The 22,500-nt window shown below is 44.9% G+C and overlaps 1 protein-coding gene across 1 annotated transcript in view; it reads left to right on the plus strand.

Annotated features, from left to right (window-relative positions):
• Window positions 1-22,451, plus strand: part of LOC126996373 (pupal cuticle protein 36-like) — a 90,108-nt gene extending 67,657 nt beyond the window's left edge. The window contains exon 3 of the mRNA XM_050856742.1: window positions 21,676-22,451. Within this exon, the coding sequence (XP_050712699.1) occupies window positions 21,676-22,323 (648 nt within the window). The 3' untranslated portion in view covers window positions 22,324-22,451. The remainder of the gene's footprint in view (window positions 1-21,675) is intronic.
• The last annotated feature ends 49 nt before the right edge of the window (window positions 22,452-22,500 follow it).

Here is a 22,500-nt window from a genome sequence, read left to right on the forward strand (position 1 = left end):
CAATGTTTTTGGCGACTTCATTGCTATAACTGGCACTGACAGACTTGGCTAAAAGTTATGTAACATGAGCACCAACAACTCTCTCCTGAATTTGGCAAGATCCAGGAAATTGATAAATACGGGCGGGTCCTTGGCACGAGAGACTAAAACTATACCGGCGGACTTGATAGAATAATGCCGGATATTGACAACTTCCTTATAAATACTCGTTCAAGGATACTTCAGAACTGGAAAGTTTTCAGGAGTACTAAGGTCTTTGCAATTGATCACACGCTACTTGTTGCATCACTCGAGCTTAATGCCAAGTCAATAATAATCTAGAGATAAAACAATATTATGTTCCATCTCGAGAAGTGAGCGGTGCAGTGACAGTCTCAAATCGGTTCAATGTGCTCAGCACATTTGAGGATTCTGTTGAACTTTTCGATACCTTGAAACGTGAAACTTTTCAAGCTACAAAGGAGTGAGTGCATTGGAGAGCGTTTGAGATCTAAGGCGGGTTTTGACTCGGAGGACATGGTGCAAAATATCGAGGAGAGTCACACTGCCAGGCTTGCTAGGAATGGGGATCAATAAATTACTCTGTCGCGTAGGACTAAAGCGGTCATAAGAAGAGACGAGATATTTTAAATCAGGAGTCTCGCTGAGGAGGTAGAGGGCTATCTCAATGCGAATGATCCCTGCCCTTCATACCTCTAAAGAAACTCCACTCTGAGCCTCCTTGGGTGACTCCTATCCGAACAGCAGATGGCTGCCTAATGTCGTACATGGGGGGACACAGGGCTCGTTGTACTGGGCACTTTGAGCTGTTTTATATATCAGACCCGCCAAACAGGCAACTTACAGCTGCTGAGTTACAGGTAGCGTATGCTGGTCCACCCATTGAGGAGCATCTGCAACATCAATGAGGATCTGCTCAAAGTTAGAGATGAGGCCATGATCCGCAGGTTGCAATCGATTTTGAAAGCCGTATGGCAGTCTAGTACCAATCATTTTGACTGGAAGAGAGGTCTGGTGCTCCCCATCTGGAAAGAGAAAGGAAGCCGCCAGGTCTCCAACAACTGCATTAATATTTCGCCGCTCAGTAGGCTAGGCAAGTTTCTTTGCTCATCTATTGTTGATGCCGATTCGCAACCAGCTGTTGAGGCCGCACAAACCTGACCATTCCGGGTTCGTTGCGTAGTGGTGGAACTCAGACGTGAGTTTCGACACGGGATGCTTGCAGTTTTATTCGATACCAAGAAGGCATTACATTCAGTGCATCGCGAGGAACTCTGGAGTCTCCTGCGACTCCATTGGTTCGTTTATTGACTGGCCTCTTCTCTGAGATCGAAAGTGCTGTGAGGTGTGGAGGGATGTTTCCAGTTTCTTTCCCATGAACAAGGAAATTGGCCCCTATCAGTTTCCAACACTTGTTTGGATTCGGCACTAGACAAAGCTGTGAATCAGAATTATTGTGTTGACACTTGGCAATACCAAGATCACTGACCGATTATTTGCCGATATTACAATAATCCTTGCAGTCACTGGAGGTTCTGGTGATGTCTCTCGAGGCACTTTACGAGGAGGCGAAGCCCACGAGACTCCAGGTTCCCTTTGTCGAGACCAATGTAATGGTGTTTGGAAGCTTGCTAGATGAAACAGTACAGGCTGTTCATGCGTGTGGCGAGGACAATGTTACCTTGGAAAATTTCGCATACCTTTACCCATCCGCTGTGATTGGCACGGATTTGGCTTTCACCGGTAGCCTGATAACATATTCTATCAGGTCATGCTCTGCCTCTGTGATTGATAGTGGAGTGTTTCCTATGTAGTATTGGTATGCTGGATATCCCCTCCCAAGGTGCATGACTTTACATTTCTCTTCAGTGAATTAGAGCAGCCTCTTTTAGTTCCATTTCTGAAGCTTGGTGATGTCTTCTTGTAGTCAAGGGGTTAATGACGTTCTTCAGAACAAGATAAGGTCTCGTTACGAAGTCTTAAGGTGGATTAGCTTGGCCCACGGTGTTGAGAACTCTCTCGGCATGATTATATGGCGTTGTCGATAACTGTGAAGAAGAACAAAGATCCGGATCTCCAATTTGCTTGTGCTCCCTGTCTTACTAAATGGCTGTGAGGCATGGACGCTGAATAGTGACTAGGATCGGCGCATGAATACCTCTGTTAATAAGCGCCTACGTAAAATCATGGGAAGTTGCTGGAATGACTGTGTCAAACCGGGGACTACTCCGTTGTTGTTTTTTTCAGAAAAGGAAACGGCAAAAAAAAATAATAATAATAAAAAAGACCTCAAATCACTGCTCCTGAAAAAAGAGTTAAGAGGAGTGGCCCAAAGAGAGATAAATTTCGGGAGGAAAGGTGTCTTGATACTCCCCTCTTGAAAGAGTTCAAGTCGTACGCAGGAGGAAATACAGATGAAAGAAGATTGTTCTAAACTTTACCAGCGTAAGGGATGAAAGAGTGAAGATGCTGCTCAACTCTTGCATAAGGGATTTGGACTGTATAGGGATGAGCTTGAGTAGAAAGTCGTGTGGAACGGGGCCGCGGGAGTGGGGGAGGGGAGGTGGGGGCATGCATTCAGCAAGTTCAGAAGAGCAGTCAGCATGAAAATATCAATAGAAGATAGAAAGAGAGGCAACATGATGGCGGAATTTATGAGATTGAAGACTATCAGTAAGAGAGGAGATGATGAGACGAAGAGTCTTACTCTGTCCAAAAGAGCTGTGAGAGTGGAGCCCCCACACACGTTAGATGCATACTTCATACGAGGGCGGAGAAAGCGGAGGAAAAGAACTGGCGGAGACGATACAGAACGCCCAACCTCGAGGAAGCTGATTTGGTGAGAGAAGAGATGTGAAGTTTCCAGTTAAGACTTTGAGTCAGGGATACACCGAAGATGTTTACTGTAGAAGGTGACGGCTGAGTGTTGTTGAAGAATAGGGAGAGGTGTTTGGAAGATCGTGTCGAGTTGATAGGTGAAGATATTGATTTTTTGAGGCGCTGAAGGACACCAGGTTCCTTCTGCCCCAATCGGAAATGATAGCAAGGTCTGAGGGCAATCGTTCTGCAGCTTCCAGTCTGGATTCTTGTAATTCCTGTCGAGAGGGTCTTCTGTTGAAAAAAGTTGATTAATGCAACGTAGAGTCGTTGGCGTACGAATAGATAGGCCAGTTTTTTGTGGAAAGAAAATCATTGATGAATATCAAAAAGAGCGCGTGACACCACTGTTGATAGGTTTAAGAGAAGAACAGTGACAGTCTACCACAGCAGAGATAGAACGGCCGGAAATGAAACCTGAGATAAAATTACAGAGAGAGGGATAGAAGCCGTAGGAGGGTAGTTTAGAAAGCAATGATTTTTTTGTGACCAGATTTTATCGAAAACTTTCGATATGTCTAGCGCAAATGAGAATGTTTCAACGAAACGGCTAAGAGAGGATGACCAGGAGTTAGTTTAGAAAGCAAGAAGATCACCAGTAGAACGTCCCTTGGGGAACCCATACTGGCAATCAAATAGAAGGTCAGAAGTTGATAGATGCTTATGAATTTTCCGGTTAAGGATTGATTCAAAAGCTTTAGAGAGGCAGGAAAGTAGAGCTATAGGACGGTAGTTTGAGGGATTGGAATGGTCACTCTTCTTTGGCACAGGCTGTATGCAGGCGTACTTCCAGCAGGAAGAAAAGGTAGATGCTGACAGGAAGAGAGGAAAACGTTTTACCAGGCTGAACTGTCAGCAGGGAAGCACAGTTCTTAAGGACAATAGGAGGCACTCCATCATGCCAATAAGACTTCAGAGGATTGAGGCCAGAGAGGGCATAGAAAACATCATTCTTAAGAATCTTAATATCAGGCATAGTAGAGTCATAGGGGGATGAGTATGAGGGATGTGCCCAGAATCGTCCAGAGAGGAGTTTTTTTAGGGAAAGTCTGAGCGAAGAGTTCAGCCTTAGAGACAGATGTGACGGCGGTGCTGTTGTCAGGACATAGGAGAGGAGGGGAAAGATGAAGAAGTGAAACTGGAGGAGGTATTTTTCGCTACGTGCCAGAAATCTGTGAAAGAATTAGAAAAAAAGTAAGGTTGTGGTATTTCCTTTTAATGAAGGGATTTTGGGTGAGTCGAAGAACAGATTTGGCACGATTCCGGGCGGAAATGTAAAGATCATGATTAGCGGGATTGCGAAGGCTATGGTACCTTTTGTGAGCTGCCTCTCTATCTTTGCTAGCAAGAGAATAAGCGTGATTAAACCAAGGCTTTTTAGCATGAAGGGTAAAGAAAGTACGTGGAATGTGTACCTCCAATCCAGAGACAATAGTCACGGGAAATCGGAAAAGTACATCCTCAGTTCGTCTTACCGAGCGGAATCATAATGACAGAAGCATCGCCTCTTCGGTGGGTCCAGAGGCTGTACTGAAGCGATAGGACAGGACACAGAAATAAGGTTGTTATCGGAGGAGCCCAACGAAGAGAACAGTTTGAAAGAGTAAGTCGAAGGGTTAGAAGTTAGGAAGAGATCTAGAATGTTGGGCGTGTCTCCAAGGCGGTCCGGAATACGTGTAGGGTGCTGAACCAACTGCTCTAGATCAATGAGGAGAGCAAAGTTGTAGGCTTGTTCACCAAGATGGTCAGTGAAAGAGGATGAAAGACAAAGCTGGTGGTGAACATTGAAATCTCCTAGGATGAAGATTTCAGCGAAGGGAGAGTGGGTCAAGATGTGCTCCACTTTTGGAATTCAAGTAGTCAAAAAAAATTAGAGGCTCTCTCATACTCCCTTGAGCGAGCACTTAGTACCCTGAGGGATTTTTTGTATAAACGAGAGGAGGAGGAGTAATGGGAGAGAACATCTAGCTCATAATACAACCAGGCAGCTTAGTAGTAATTATGGGGGAGTAACAGAGGGCGGGCTAAGAATCTTCTATACTAACAGCAGGAGCCTCAGACACAAGATAGACATACTAAGGGGTGAAGCTTGTGTAGAAAATTTTGACATAATAGCGATCACTGCCAATATAAATTTTAGATCGGAATTTGAAATAACGGGTTATCAGATGTTTCACAAAGACAGAAGGGGAAAAAGGGAAGGTGAAGTTGCGCTATACGTTAAAGACTCACTTAAAGCCTCGGAGTCCCCGCCTGGGGGGGGACCATAAATTCCCCCATAGAGGACTCCCCTTCTGGCTGCCGCCTTGAGAGGTGTCCTGATAACTGCTCGAACCTCCTCCTTATCAATTTCTGCAACATTCGCGGTCTTCGTTCTAATTTTCATTCTGTGGAACACCATCTCTCTTCCTCTAAATCTCACCTTTTCTTCCTCACCGAAACACAGGTTTCTGAGGCTACTGACAGCAACCACTACTCTGTTTCCTCCTACTGTCTCTATCCTAAACATCAGTCCAAAGCTGAATGTTGCGCACGTCCGCCTACGTGCGCAACATCACTTGCTCTCGTGCCCACGACCTTGATTCTTCTGAATTTTCCACCATCTGGCTAAGACTTCATTGTCATTCTATTACTAAATACATCTGTGCTGTTTATCTCTCACCTAACTCTACTAACTATGTAAAATTCTTTGACTATTTGAACTCTAAAGTGGAGCACATCTTGACTCACTCTCCCTTCGCTGAAAACTCCATCTTGGGAGATTTCAATGTTCACCACCAGCTTTGGCTTTCATCCTCTTTCACTGACCAGCCTGATGAACAAGCCTACAAATTTGCTCTCCTCAACGACCTAGAGCAGTTAGTTCAGCACCCTACTCGTATTCCCGACCGTCTTGGAGACAGGCCCAACATTCTAGACATCTTCCTTACCTCTAATCCTTCTGCTTACTCTGTCAAACTGTTCTCTCCGTTGGGTTCCTCCGATCATAACCTTATTTCTGTATCCTGTCCTATCGCTCCTGTACATCCTCTGGACCCACCAAAGAGGCGATGCTTCTGGTATTTTGCTTCAGCTTGGTGGGACGACCTGAGGATGTACTTTTCCGATTTCCCTTGGAATGATTACGGCTTCCAGAAGAGAGACCCCTCTGTGTGTGCCCAGCGCATCACAGAGGTGATTGTCTCTGGAATGGAGGCATACATTCACCGTTCTTTCTCTACTCTTCATGATAAAAAGCCTTGGTTTAATCAAGCTTGTTCTCGTGCTATTAAAGATAGAGAGGCAGCTCACAAAAGGTTCGAGCCTTCGAACTCCTGCTAACTTTGACCTTTACATTTCAGCCCGGAATCGTGACATATCTATTCTCCCACTTACCAAAACTTCTTTTATCAATACAAATGTCAACACCTTGCTTCTTCTAATTCTTCCCGTGACTTCTAGCATCTAGCCAAATATATCTCCTCCAATTACACTTCTTTCTCTTTCCCTCCTCTCCTTAACTCTGACGGCAGTACTGCCGTCTCATCTGTCTCTAAGGCTGAACTCTTCGCTCAGACTTTCTGCAAGAACTCCACCCTGGACGATTCTGGGCATATTCCTCCTACTCATCCCCCCTCTGACTTCTTTATGCCTGTTATTAAGATTCTTCCAAATGATATTTTATATGCCCTCTCTGGCCTCAACTCTCAGAAGGCTTATGGGCCTGATGGAGTGCCTCCTATTGTCCTTAAAAACTGTGCTTCCGTGCTGACACCCTGCCTGGTCAAACTCTTTCGTCTCTGCCTATCAACATCTACCTTTCCTTCCTGCTGGAAGTATGCCTTTGTACAGCTTGTGCCTAAGAAGGGTGACCGTTCCAATCCCTCAAACTACCGCCCTATAGCTTTACTTTCCTGTCTATCTAAAGCTTTTGAATAAATCCTTAACCGGAAGATTCAAAAGCACATTTCCACTTCTAAACTTCTTTCTGATCGCTAGTATGGGTTCCACAAAAAGCGTTCTACTGGCGATCTTCTTGCTATCTTAACTGACTGACTCTTCGTCATCCTCTCTTAGCCGTTTCGGTGAAATTTCTCTGTTGCGCTTGACATATCGAAAGCCTTCGATAGAGTCTGGCACCAGTCTTTGCTTTCTAAACTGCCCTCTTTCGGATTCTATCCCTCTCTCTGTTCCTTTATCTCCAGTTTCCTTTCCGTCCGTTCTATCTCTGTGGTGGTAGACGGTCACTGTTCTTCCCCTAAAATTATCAACAGTTGTGTTCCACAGGCCTCTGTCCTATCACCCACTCTCTTCCTGTTATTCATCAATGATCATCTTTTCATAACAAACTGTCCTGTCCACTCATACGCCGACGACTCCACTCTGCATTATTCAACTTCTTTCAATAAAAGGCCATCCCAACAGGAAGTACACGACTCCAGACTGGAGGCTGCAGAACGCTTAACCTTAGACCTTGCTATCATTTCCGATTGGGGCAGAAGGAATCTTGTGTCCTTCAGTGCCTCAAAAACATAATTTCTCCACCTATCAACTCGACACAATCTTCCAAACACCTATCCCCTATTCTTCGACAACACTCAGCTGTCACCATCTTCAACACTAAACATCCTCGGTCTATCCTAAACTCAAAATCTCAACTGGAAACTTCACATCTCCTCTTTCGCTAAATCAGCTTCCTCGAGGTTGGACGTTCTGTATCGTCTCCGCCAGTTCTTCTCCCCCGCGCAGTTGCTATCCATAAACAGGGGCCTTGTCCGCCCTCGTATGGATTTTGCATCTCACGTGTGGGGGGGGGCTCCACTCACACAGCTCTTCTGGACAGAGTGGAGTCTAAGGCTCTTCGTCTCATCAGCTTTCCTCCTCCTACTGATAGTCTTCTACCTCTTAAATTCCGTCGCGATGTTGCTTCTCTTTCTATCTTCTGTCGATATTTCCACGCTCACCGCTCTTCTGAACTTGCAAACGGCATGCCTCCCCCCCTCCCGCGGCCCCGCTTCACACGACTTTCTACTCATGCTCATCCCTATACTGTCCAAACTCTGGAACAATCTTCCTTCATCTGTATTTCCTCCTGCCTACGACTTGAACTCTTTCAAGAGGAGGGTATCAGGACACCTCTCCTCACGAAATTCACGCATGGATTCAGAATCAGTTTGGGTGGACGTTTACAAAGGGAAATAAAAACTAATTCTAGGGATTCTGTATAGGTCACCCAACCTTAACAGGCAGGCCACGAGTATACTACTAAAAGAGATTGGCAGGGTCCCCCATTTTCTGCGTAATGGGGGACTTTAATTATAGGAATATAAGAACATAAGAACATAAGAACGTAAGGAGTCTGCAAGAGGCCGGTTGGCCTATACAAGGCAGCTCCTGTACACTCAACCCCACCTTACCTCACCATCCATGGCTTTATCTAACCTCTTCTTGAATGTATCTATGGTGTTGGCACCCACAACATGGCTCCCAAGCCTGTTCCATTCGTCCACCACTCTATTGGTGAACCAATTCTTGCCTATGTCTTTGTTGAATCTGAATTTGTCTAACTTAAAACCATTGCCACGCGTCCTACCTGGCTCTTTCACTCTCAAAATCTTATTGACATCCCCTTTATTAAATCCCTTCATCCATTTATAAACTTCGATCAAGTCTCCTCGCAACCTTCGCCTTTCTAGAGAGTGTAGAGTTAACTGCTTTAGCCTGTCTTCATAAGGCAAGTTTCTCACCCCCTGAATGATCTTTGTCATCCTCCTCTGTACAGATTCTAACATCTTGATATCCATTCTCTAATAGGGGGACCAGAACTGAACTGCACAATCGAGATGAGGTCGAACTAGTGCTAAGTAAAGTTTGAGGATGACTTCAGCGCTCCTATTGCTCACGCTCCTTGAGATGAAACCTAGTACTCTGTTTGCCCGATTTTTAACCTGAATGCATTGAGCCCTAGGACGGGGGTCAGCGCTCACTAGGACTCCTAAGTCTCTCTCACGCCCAGACCTGCTTAGAGGAGTGTCATTTAAGGAGTAATTGTGTAAGGGGTTATTCCTACCTACACTCAAAATGCTACACTTCCCGACATTGAATTCCATCTGCCACTTCCTCGCCCAATCATATAGTCTGTCAAGCTCATCCTGGAGAACGGTAGCGTCGCTGTCTGATTGGATTACTCTATCGATCTTGGTATCATCTGCGAACTTACTGACATCGCTACTAATTCTTGTGTCCAAGTCATTGATGTAAATAATAAAAAGCAGAGGACCCAGCACCGATCCCTGTGGGACTCCACTCGTAACACTGCCCCATTCAGATTTCCTACCATTGATTTGCCCTCTCTGCTTCCTACCACTAAGCCACGCCCTGATCCAGTTCAAAACTTTCCCATCTACGCCGTGAGCCTGTAATTTTAGTAATAGCCGGTGATGAGGGACTTTGTCGAACGCTTTACTGAAATCTAGATATAATATGTCATAGTTTTCATCTCTGTCAACCGCCGCGATTACTTTAGTGTAGAAGGACAACAGATTAGTAAGGCAAGACCTACCCTTTGTGAACCCATGTTGTGAATCATGAATTATATTATGCTTTTCTAGATGGTCCCAAATGCTCCTGGCTATAATTGACTCTAACATCTTTCCCACAACTGATGTTAAGCTAATTGGGCGATAGTTTGAGGTGGCTGACTTGTCTCCCTTTTTGAAAATCGGCGTCACATTAGCTACTTTCCATTGATTGGGCACATACCCAGAATTTACCGACATCTTAAAGATATCGGCAAGAGGGCTACTAAGGACTTCCTTGCACTCTTTCAGACTGGGAAGACCTAGTGGGTGACCTGGAAGCCGAGGATTTTCTTGAAGTTATACAAGATAATTTCCTTAAGCAGGTAGTTACTGAGCCTACCAGAGGAGATAACATATTAGACTTAGTCCTAACTATTAATTGAAACTTGCTACCTGAGTTGAAGGTGGGAGGAGAGTTAGGAAATGGTGACCACAGAACGGTTCGTTTTAGCTTAGAGTGGGAGGTAACCCGCGAACCAAACCCAGTCTTAGTGCCAGATTTTATAAGAGCAGATTACGAGGGATTCATGAAGGCCAGAACTGTGGGATGGAGAGCCAGGAGAACCGGGTAGAAATGTCTTACAATAATTTAGTTAGAGTAATAGTAGAGGGGCAGGGACAGCATATACCACGGCGAACACTTAGAAAAGAAAACAATGACCCTACGTGGATGACTCGTGGGCTAAAACACGAGATAGGGTTATAAAGAAGGGAATTTATCAGAAAATAAAGAATGGTGAAACACATACCAGGTATGTCGAACTATCTAGATTCGTGAAGAAAAACCCCAGGGTAGGGAAAAGGAACTATGGGATTAAAATAGCAAATGATGCTAGGAGTAATCAGGGGCTTCTTTCAGATGTATAGCACAAAAACAAAGGAGAAAATTGGACAGCTGAAAACAAACCCAGGCGAGCTAGTGGAAAATTACGAAAATGTGAGCACATTATTGAACGACTACTTCCTTTCAGTATTCACACAAGAGGATCGAACGACTATTCCGGAAAGGGTTCAGGTGTACGAGGGCGGGGATGACGATAAATTGAGGGATATAAACATTATCAGGCAAGTAGTCCAAGATGAGATAGATACACTTAAGAAGAATAAGTTGCCAGATCCTGACGGGATATTTCCGAGGGTATTAAAGAAATGCAGGAATGTACTTAGTGACCCACTAACCGACATCTTTAAGATGTCGGTAAATACTGGTTATATGCCCAGCCTAAGAGTATGGAACGTAGCTAATGTGACACCGATTTTTATAAATGGGGACAGGTCAGCTGCTTCAAACTATCGCCCAATTAGCTTAACATTGGTTATAGGCAAGATGCTGGAGTCCATAACAGCTAGGAACATTCGGGAGCATTTAGAGAAACATAGCTTAATTCACGACTCGCACCATGGGTTCACGAAAGGTAGGTCATGCCTCACCAATCTCTTGTCCTTCTACAATAAAGTATTTGAGACGGTAGACAGATATGAAAATTACGATATAATATATCTTGATTTTAGTAAAGCAAGGGTTGTACAAATTTCTTTGTATTCACTCACAGATAGAGAATCAATCATAAAAAAAAACATACTTGTTTTTATACTAGAGAGAGAGAAAAAGAGAGACACGGGGAGAGAGAGGGGGAAGGGTGTGAGAAGCACGGTACGCGAGATCAGCTGGAGACAGCACCAGTGTCTAGCGGGCTGTCTTCGTCAGAGCCACCACTTAGGATTTGCCGGACTTTAGGCACCACAGCAATGGGTTAGCGGCTGAGGCTGTCGCGCCTAATTGTCGAATCCCAAGTAACAGATCCACCCAAGGTGCAGCAGGACTGCGATAAGCCAGGGAGAGGTTGCCGCGAGTGCTAACCGTGACGGCGCTACTCGAACCCTTTTCTCAGGGCCCGGAGCACGTCAATCGCTCGCATTTCACTCCCTGGTGCAGACTGACTGCTACAAAGCCATGGGGCGTACCATATTCTGAGGATGGACAGAAACACCTATGCAGTACTCTGTCGTTGCCTTTATTTCAGGCCATGATCGAACGTTGGGTTTTCGAGTCCGTAGACTTAAACTACAACATATCCGGGGTTTTCCCATGTCAGGGTGCCCCCGTGGCTCTATTAACCCGGATACCAGAGGGTTTATTGTATATATATATATATATATATATATATATATATATATATATATATATATATATATTTATTTATTTATTTTTTACGTTGTTGCCTATTGCGCCGGTAGGCATCTTCCCGGTGGGGCCTGATGGTCGGCCCAAGGCTTCTTCCAGGTGGGGCCTGATGGTCGGCCCAGCCCGTTCTGGCGCAGGCGAGTGTTTATAGTGGCGCCATCTTGCATTGGCTCATGCTGCCCCCCGGAACTCGTTCTTGATTCGCTTGGACGGCTTCCTCTAGAGTCCGGGTTGATGGGTGGTCTTCAGGACAGCATGTGGGTAGTTTTAAGCCACTCGGCGGTGACTGAAAAATCCGAGTGGTAGCGTGAGGATTCGAACCCGCGTCGTTCATCACACGGCGAATGTGGGTCCAGTACGCTATCACTTCGGCCACCGCCTACCCTAATATATATATATATATATATATATATATATATATGTATATATATATATATATATATATATATATATATATATATATATATATAGATATAGATATATATATATATATATATATATATATATATATATAGAGAGAGAGAGAGAGAGAGAGAGAGAGAGAGAGAGAGAGAGAGAGAGAGAGAGAGATATACACATGTTCATACACACACACACACACACACACACACACACACACACACACACACACACACACACACACCGTTCTATCTCTGCGGTGGTAGACGGTCACTGTTCTTCCCCTAAACCTATCAACAGTGGTGTTCCACAAGGCTCTGTCCTATCACCCACTCTCTTCCTGTTATTCATCAGTGATCTTCTTTCCTTAACAAACTGTCCGGTCCATTCATACGCCGACGACTCCACTCTGCATTATTCAACTCCTTTCAATAGAAGACCCTCTCAACAGGAAGTACACGACTCCAGACTGGAGGCTGCAGAACCCTTAACCTCAGACCTTGCTATCATTTTCGATTGGGGCAGAAGGAACCTTGTGTCCTTCAATACCTCAAAACTCAATTTCTCCACTTATCAACTCGACACAATCTCATCAGCTCTCCTCCTCCTACTGATAGTCTTTTACATCTTAAATTCCGTCGCGATGTTGCCTCTCTTTCTATCATCCCTATACTGTCCAAACCCCTTATGCAAGAGTTAACCAGCATCTTTACTCTTTCATCCATCACGCTGGTAAACTCTGGAACAATCTTCCTTCATCTGTATTTCCTCCTGCCTACGACTTGAACTCTTTCAAGAGAAGGGTATCACGACACCTCTCCTCCCGAAATTGACCTCTCTTTCGGCCACCTCTTTTGATTCTTTTTTAGGAGCAGCGACCTTGCGCCTACGTGCGCAACGACATCACTTGCTCTCGTGCCCACGACCTTGACTCCTCAGACCCTGCCTGGTCAAACTCTTTCGCCTCTGCCTGTCAACATCTACCTTTCCTTCCTGCTGAAAGTATGCCTTCATACAGCTTGTGCCAAAGAATGGTGACCGTTCCAATCCCTCAAACTACCGTCCTATAGCTTTGCTTTCTTGTCTATCTAAAGCTTTTGAATCATTCCTTAGCCGGAAGATTCAAAAGCACCTTTCCACTTCTGACCTTCTATTTGATCGCCAGTATGGGTTCCGCAAGGGGCGTTCTACTTGTGATCTCCTTGCATTCCTAACTGATTCTTGGTCATCCTATCTTAGCCGTTTCGGTGAAACTTTTGCTATTGCGCTGTACATATCAAAAGCCTGTGATAGGGTCTGGCACAAATCTTTGCTTTCCAAACTACCCTACTACGGTTTCTATCATTATCTCTGTACCTTTATCTCCAGTTTCCTCTTTGACCGTTCTATTTCTGCCGTGGTAGACAGTCACTGTTCTTCCCCTACACCTATTAATAGTGATGTTCCGCACGGTTCTGTCCTATCTCCCACTCTCTTTCTGTTGTTCGTTGATGATCTTCTTTCCAAAACGAACTGTCCTATCCATTCTTACGCCGATGACTCTACTCTGCATTAAACAACTTATATTAATAGAGGATCCACCCAACAGGAACTAAATGATTCCAGGCTGGAGGCGGCAGAACCTTTAGCCTCAGGCCTTACTATTATTTCCGATTGGAGCAAGAAGAACTTGGTGTCCTTCAACGCCTCAAAAAAACAGTTTCTCCACGTATCCACTCGACACAATCTTCCAAACAACTATCCAATATTCTTTGACAACACTCAACTATCACTTTCTTCAACACTAAACATTATCGGTCTATCCTTAACTCAAAATCTCAACTGGAAACTTAATATCTCTTCACATACTAAATCAGCTTCCTAGAGGCTGGGCGTTCTGTACCGTCTCCGCCAGTACTTCTTCCCCGCACAGTTGCTATCCATTTACAGGGGCCTTGTCCGCCCTCGTATGGAGTATGCATCTCACGTGTGGGGGGCTCCACTCACACAGCTCTCTTGTACAGAGTGTAGTCTAAGGCTCTTCGTCTCATCAACTCTCCTTCTCTTACTGATAGTCCTCTACCTCTTAAATTTCGCAGCCATGTTGCCTCTCTTTCTATCTTCTATCGATATTTTCATGCTGACTGCTCTTCTGAACTTGCTAACTGCATGCCTTCCCCCTCCCGCGGCCTCGCATCACACGACTTTCTACTCAAGCTCATCCCTTTACTGCTCAAATCCCTTACGCAAGAGTTAACCAGCATCTTCACTCTTTCATCCCTCACGCTGATAAACAATGGAACAATATTCCTTCATCTGTATTTTCTCCTGCCTACGACTTGAACTATTTGAAGAGGAGGGTATAAGGACACCTCCCGAAATTGACCTATCTTTCAGCCATTCCTCTAACTCTTTTTAGGAGCAGTGAGTAGCGGGCTTTTTTTTAACATTTGTTACCTTCATTATGCCCTTGAACTGACTCCTCTGCTGTAAAGAGAAAAAAAATATTCCTTCAAATTTCCCTTTTGTAGAAAACCATCTCTCCTCCTCTAAACCTCACCTTCTCTTCCTCACCGAAACACATGTCTCGGGGGCTACTGACAGCAACCTCTACTACGTTCCCTTCTACTATCTCTATCCTAAACTTCAATCCAAAGCTGGATGTTGCGTCTACGTACGCAACGACATCACTAGCTCTCGTGGCCACGACCTTGACTCTTCTGAATTTTTCGCCATCTGGTTAAGACCTCATTGTCACTCTATTACTAAGTAAATCTGTGCTGTATAACTCTCACCTAATTCTTCCAACTATGCCAAATTCTTTGACTATTTTAATTCCAAAGTGGAGCACATCTTGACCCACACTCCAGCTTTAGCTTTCATCCTCTTTCACTGACCAGCCTGGTGAACAAGCCTACAACTTTGCTCTCCTTAATGATCTAGAACAGTTGGTTCAGCACCCTACTCGTATTCCCGACAGTCTTGGAGACACGCCCTACGTACTAGATAAACCACTTCCTAACCTCTAATCCTTCAGCATATTCCGTCAAACTGTTCTTTCCGTTGGGGTCCTCCGATCACAACCTTATTTCAATAATCTGTCCTATCCCTCCTGTACAGCCTCTGGGCCCACCGAAGAGGCGATGTTTCTGACATTTTGTTTCCGCTCGGTGAGATGACCTGAGGATGTACTTTTCCGATATCCCGTGGAATGATCACTGGTTCCAGGAGAGAGACTCCTCTGTGTGTGCCCAGCGCATCTCTGAGGTGATTGTCTCTGGAATGGAGGCACACATTTCACGTACTTTTTCTACCCCTCATGCTAAAAAGGAGCGGGTCAAGGGCAACAAAAAGAGTGCAGACAATAAGCCCGCTACTCACCGCTCCCATAATAGACAAAATTAAAGAGTGGCCAAAAGGGATGTCAATTTCGGGTGGAAAGGTGTCTTGATACACTCTTCTTGAAGGAGGTCAAGTCATAGGCAGGAGGAAATGCAGACGAAGGAAGGCTGTTCCAGAGTTTACCAGTGAAAGTGAAAGAGTGAAGATGTAAGTTAACTCTTGCATAAGGGGTTTCGAAAGTATAGAGATGAGCTAGAATAGAAAGTTGAGTGCAACGGGGCCGCGGAAGGGGGGGAGGCATGCAGTTAGCAAGTTCAGAAGAGCGGTCAGCGTGTAAATATCGATGTCCAAGAGAGCTGTGTGAGTGGAGCCCCCCCACACATGTGATGCATACTCCATACGATGGCGAACAAAGCCCCTGTATATGGACAGCATATGTGCGGGAGAGAAAAACTGGCGGAGACGATAAAGAACGCCCAACCTCGAGGAAGCTGATTTAGTGAGAGAAGAGATAAGGAGTTCTTGATAAGTAGGTTGGCTGTTTTGGAGGTCTTGTAGTAGATGAGTGATATCGTTTGGTCACCCATCATCTACTACAAGACCTCCAAAAAAAACAGCCAAACCTACTTATCAAGAGCCGCCAAACACCACCACTGGCACCTCTTCAGGAAGAACATGTCACCTACGAGCACATCTGCGTTAATGAGGACTGTGGGCCTCATATATCGGGATGACACGAACGAAACTGACTAGGCGCCTAATATGCCACCTACAAAACGGTGCAATCAAGAATCACTACACTGTCAAGCACAAGGAAACCTTAACGCGCAGCCACCTAGAAGACTCAACAAAATTACTTGACAGGGAAACTGACCCCCACCGACTCTTGTTCCTGGAGGCCTCTACATAGACGATCTAGGAGCAACAATTAACAAGAAGCTCAAGATCTGCAAAACTTCCCAACGCAGAAAAAGAAAGAACATAAATAACAACACGTAGACAACTGCGCAGCGAGGGACGCCGCACAGCACTCGTCTCGTTGATAAACGACGTCGACGAGCCCCGATCCCACCACCGGCCCTAGATTACCGGCTCTACCAGATGCTGAGCCACCAGGATACCAGCATCTTCCATGCCGTTCGACGGCTGGAGAGGGAGCACCCCGACCTCCGGGTCCGGGTGCAAGAGAAAGCCTGGGATGTGATCTACATCAAACCCCTGGACGAGGAAACTGCTTTCTCTCTCGCTCGCATGAGCAGAGAGATCACTGTCAGCATCTCCCTAGGATGGGTCGAGGGCTGGTCGAAGGGTATCGTCTCACGGTATCCTCTAGGCCAGTCCCTCCGACCGATCCTGGAGGACCCGAGCGTCACCTTTGCAAGGAGGTGTACTTACAACGCGGGTCACTGTCGCAGAGAGCCCACGCGGCAGGTCGAGGTGACGTTTCGGGGGCCTCTCCCGTCGTCCCTCGACTTAGGCGTCGGGGGTGTCTTCTCCGTCAGGAGGTTCACCCCGGAGCCCCTGCGGTGCTTCAATTGCAGGACCGAAGCTCTCTGCGGCATGTGCAGCGGGAAACATTCCTCCTCGAAGTGTACCGAGACACTGAGGACCGGAACCAACCAGGCTGCACGATGTCCGAACTGTGCCGGGAGACACCACGCCTGGTTCAAGGGCTGCCCCGAACGTCTGAGGAGGCTCCCCCCTCGGCCCTCAGGTGCTAAAGACACCTTGCCCCTCAAGAACCAGGCTGGCTCCCAAGGAGCTCCTCCTGCCTCAACCCCCTCTCCCAGCCCGAGGATGGACGTGGTCGACACTGCCACAACACCAGCTTGCCCACCACCACCGACACCACAGCGAGAAAACACCGCCACGCAAACCTGCTGAAAGAAGAAAGGACGGGCTTCCCAGACTGCACCTCCGCCCACTGAGGATGCGGTGGCCCAGACATCACCGGAGAGAGCAGTCCAGGACACCCAGACGCCGTCCACGACCACCACGGACGCCGCGACCAGCGCCCCCGACCCGAGCACCCTCGTCAGGCCTCCCACCCCAACGTGGGACGCGATGCTCGCCCCGTCAGTGACCCTGACGAGGAAAGAGCTGCTCATCCTCTGAACGTCATGGTGACGCTCATGAGGGAATACGACGACGACGAGACTGACAACGACAACCTTGAGTTCCCGTCCAGCGCAGTGTTTCTCGAAACACTTGGAGCAGCGCTGCAGTTCCAGAAACCAGACTTTCCGACAACGTGTCTGGAGAAGAACCCCGTCAGAGAGGCCTTATGGCCTCAGTGAGTAGCACCAGAGAAAGGTGTGCCAGCCTACGGCATACAGCCCGTGAGGGTTAAAGCCCCTCAAAACCACCAACACCACTACCACACGACCCAGCTCCATTCAGCCTGAATATGTTCCCTGGGCAGGAACGAAACGTTGGAACCAACGACTTAACTTTTGGACAGCTCCTCGGGGCTTTAAACACCGTAAAAAGAGAGTTGATCAGACAATTAGGAAAAACGCAGCAGAAGCTGAATAAAGCAGAAACAGCAGTTTCATTCAACCTTGTGTGTTTGAAAGAGAATGATATATATATATATATATATATATATATATATATATATATATATATATATATATATATATATATATATATATATATATATACACATATTTAATGAGCTTGCACAAGGTACTTTGAACTGCCACGGGGCTCCACTGAGACTAATTTTCTTTATTAGGTTACTTTATTTTAATTCACTGGAAATAAAATAGCGTAGCTTTTCATGCTTACCCTACGTAATTGATCCATTTAAAACAAAATGCTTTCCTCTTTCATGCTTAGCCAACGTAATTCATTCATATCAAAGAAAATTATTTCCTCTTTCATGAGTAGCCTACGAAACTGATCCATATTAAAGAAAATGATTTCCTCTTTCATAATTAGCCTACGTCATTGATCCATATCAAAGAAAATGCTTACCTCTTTCATACTTAGCTTACGACATTAATCCATATAAACGAAAATGCTTTCTTGATTAGCTAATGTGATTTTCATCCATATGAAATAGATTGAGTGATAAAAATTAACTAGCTTATTTCTTTCCGTCGGGGAAGGGAGCATTCATTAGAAAGGGATGCAATGCTTGCCTCATCTTCACCCATGGCTGACTGTGAGAGACTGCGGGACGGACAGTGTGGCCTGTGCGGGTGGGTGGGCTGAGCTGCGCGTGACTCATTATTGTGTGCGAAAGGCAGTGTCACCAACGTACAGAACGCCTCCTTTCCGAATTCCTAACAAATTGTTATTTTTTCTCTTCTGCTTTTTTAGGCCTTAACTTTGATGTCATTGTGTTTATAACTATATTTACAATGTAACAGAGAAGAGACAGTGAGTAGGATCGTGAATTCAGTGATTCAATAGGCTTTCCACACAAATGTCTTAATCACTCTTGACAGACGACAAACTAATGACAGGATCTGCATGACTAAGATGAAAAATGAAACATGAGACCCTATGCTAACTTGATAAAAAAAATTCGAGGATGTACAAGGCTCAGCAATTTTATAGAAGCAATGTAAAAATCGCGCTTCCAAGAGGCGTACAGCTTGTTCCCGAAGAAGCCGCCTGAGAGGCGTACAGCTGTTTACGAGTTAAGTATCTTAATATTTTCCCCTCTTATATCATTCCCCATGAGTACAATTGGTTCCTTTCTAAAAAAAAAAACATAATATTCCTTCCTCATGATTTTAACCTCTGGGCTAGGCGTCGTAAGGTGGGCGAGTCTCCGCGGCCCCTGCTGTATGCCCTTAATTGATTTATTAATATATCCCATCTACCTACCTATCTACCATTTTATCTATCTATGAATCTCTTCTATACCTTACCTTCTCTTCCTAACTGAAATTCAAGTTTCTGAGGTTTTATCACAATAATCTCTACTATTTTCCCTCCTATTATCTCTAGCCTAAAATTCAACCCAAAGTTGGATTGGATGTTGTTTCTACGTACGCAACGACATCTTTTGTTATCGCTCCCATAATTCTTTAGAATTTTCCACCATCTGGCTAAAACTTCATTGTCATTATATTACTAAATACATCTGTGTTGTTTATCTATCACCTAACTCTAAATCATTAGAGTATTTGAAATCCAAAATGGAGCACACCTTGACTTTTCATCTTCCCCACTTCTGCTTAGTCCCGTTCACTACACGGCTGTCACATCCGTCTTTAAGGCTGAACTCTCTGCTCAAACGTTCTCCAAAAATTCGACTCTGGACTATTCAGGGCATATTCCTCGCACTCATCTCTCCTTTGACTTCACTATACCTCGTATTAAAATTCTTAGGACCGATGTTTTTTATATGCCCTGAGTGGCCTCAATCCTCAGAAGGCTTATGGACTAGATGGAGTGACTCCTATTGTTCTTAAAAACTGTGTTTCCGCCATGACACACTGCCTGGTCAAACTCTTTCGTCAGTCTTTTAACATCCACCTTTCCTTCCTGCTAGAAGTACGCCTACGTGCATACAGCCTGTACAAAGAAAGGTGACCATTCGAATCCCTCAAACTACCGTCCTACAGCTATACTTTCCTGTATGTCTAAAGCTTTTGAATCCGTCCTTAACAGGAAAATTATGAAGTACCTATCAGCTTCTAACGTTCTATCTGATCGCTGGTATGTGTTCCGCAATGGACGTTCTACTGGTGATCTTCTAGCCTTCCTAAATGTTGCTTGATCATCCTTTCTTAGCCATTTCTATGATTTTTTTACTATTGCCTGAAAGATCTCGAAAACATTTGACAGAATATTGCACAAAAATTTGCTTTTTAAACTACCCTCCAACGGATTTTATCCCTCTCTCTGTAGTTTTTATCTCGTTTCCTAAAATACCCTCCTACGGATTTTGTCCCTCTCTCTGTAGTTTTATCTCGTTTCCTTTCTGCTCGATCTATCTCTGCTGTGGTAGACGGTCATGATTCCTCCTCTAAACCTATTAACAGTTCTGTAACGCAGGGTTCTGTTCTATATTCTACTATTTTATGTTGTTCATTAGTGACCTTTTCAAAATAAGCTTCCCAATCCGCTCCTACTCTGATGAATCAACTCTGCATTGCTCAACGTGTTTTTAACAGCCTTTTAAAGCCTCCCTACAGGAAATACATTATTCTAGGATAGAGCCTACATAACCCTTCCCATCAGATCCTGTTATAATTTATGAATGGGGCAGGAGAAACTTGGTGTCCTCCAATGCCTCAGAAAATCATATTTTCCACTGTTCCACTGTCAACTCGACACAATCTTCCAAACACCCATCTCCTATTCATCAACAACACACAGCTGTCACCTTCGTAAATAAACATTCTCGAGCAATCCTTAATTCAAAATCTTAAATAGAAACTCCTCTTGCTCTAAATCAGCTCCCTCGGGGTTTTGCTTTCTGTATCGTCTCCGTCAGTTATTTTCCTCCTCCCAGATTCTGTCCATATACCTTGTCCACCCTGTTATGGAGTACGCATCTCATGAGTGTATGTGTGTGGGGGAGGGGACGGTCCACACATACTTCTTTGATAGACAGAGTGGAGTTAAATGTTAATTGTCTCATCAACTCTCCCACTCTTACTATCAATCTTTTACCTCTTAAATTCCATCGCAGTGTTGCATCTCCTTCTATCGTCTATCGGTATTTTCATGCTGACTGCTTTTCTCGACTTGCCAGTTGCATGCCTCTCCCTATTGCGTCCCCGCTGCATATAACTTTCTACCATTGTTCATCCCTTATCTATCCAAATCCCTTATCCTTATCCCTTATCCCTTTTGTGTATCCCTTCCGCTGCTAAACAGTGAAACAGCCTTCCTTCGTCCTTATTTCCTTCTCTCTACTACTTGAATTCTTTCAAGCGGAGATTATCAATATATCTCTCAACCAGAAAATGACCTCTCTTCTTGCCTCTCGCTCTGTTTTACTTTTGACGGATGAGCGTTTGACGGGCTCTTTTGCTGCTGCTTCTGTGTTTTGCTTTTGAACTGCCTCCCTTGCTGCAAAAACAAAATATCTACCTTCCTATCTATGTGCCCTTCTATCGACCCATTTATATACCTTTGTATCTATATATGACTCTTTGTCTATCTATTAAATATTCTATGTATCTATATTTATGATGTAAATATGTTTGTATGTCTTGTTGTATGTATGTATGTATGTTTGTGTGCATGCATGTATAGATAAACATATAGAGAGATAGAGAGATAAATAGACATCCATTTCCGGTAAAGCGTTTCCTATCCATTTTCCATATTATCAGTATTTCATTTTTGTTATCTTCCAAACAGAACGATATGTATCAAAACAGCATGTTGACGCCTTCAGCCGCAGCCACAACAACAGTCACCGCTGCCCCTTCACCTCCCCCGGCCGAGGTCACGACAAGCACCCTTACCTCCAAGTTATCTCTCATCAAAAGGGGAAAGCCGTCCGCCACACCAGCTCCACCACTTGACCCAAAGTTCGGCGGTGAGGCAATAAATGGCAAAGGAGGAAGTGGAGGAGGAGCGCTAGGAGGTATAGGGATAGGAAGTATAGGCGGGTTAGTAGGAGGACTAGGAGGAGGTGTAGGAAGCGGACTTGTAAAGGACACTAGAGGAGGCATAGCAGAAATTGGAGGAACAGCATTAGGGATAACAGGAGGCTGTGGTGGAGACGGTAAAGAAGTGGTTGGTAGTGGTGGTAGTAGTGGTGGTGTCGGTAGTGTTATTAGTGGTGCTGGTACTGGTTATTGCAGTAGGGGTGGTGGCAGTGATGGAGTAACAACAGGATCAGGAGCAACAACGGGGGCGGAAAAGGATATATCAGAGGCCCCATGGCAGAAGATGATCAACCAGCTAACATCGAGCACTAGCGATAGCAAGTTCTTCGATGTGTGGCGGATTCCTGGGGTGAAAAATGTCCGTCAACATCCACCTAACGAGAGTGTTTTATAAACGGGAAGAGGCGATAGAGAGAAGAAAATTAAATCGATTAGGGTTTGTCTACTTAACATGTAACATATCCTTAGCTGTCTGGCTCATTATGAATGAAATGAGTGCATGTGTGTGTGTGAGTGAGTGTATATATATATATATATATATATATATATATATATATATATATATATATAT

This window comes from Eriocheir sinensis, chromosome 10 (genome assembly GCF_024679095.1).
Source record: "Eriocheir sinensis breed Jianghai 21 chromosome 10, ASM2467909v1, whole genome shotgun sequence".
Lineage (NCBI taxonomy): Eukaryota > Metazoa > Arthropoda > Malacostraca > Decapoda > Varunidae > Eriocheir > Eriocheir sinensis.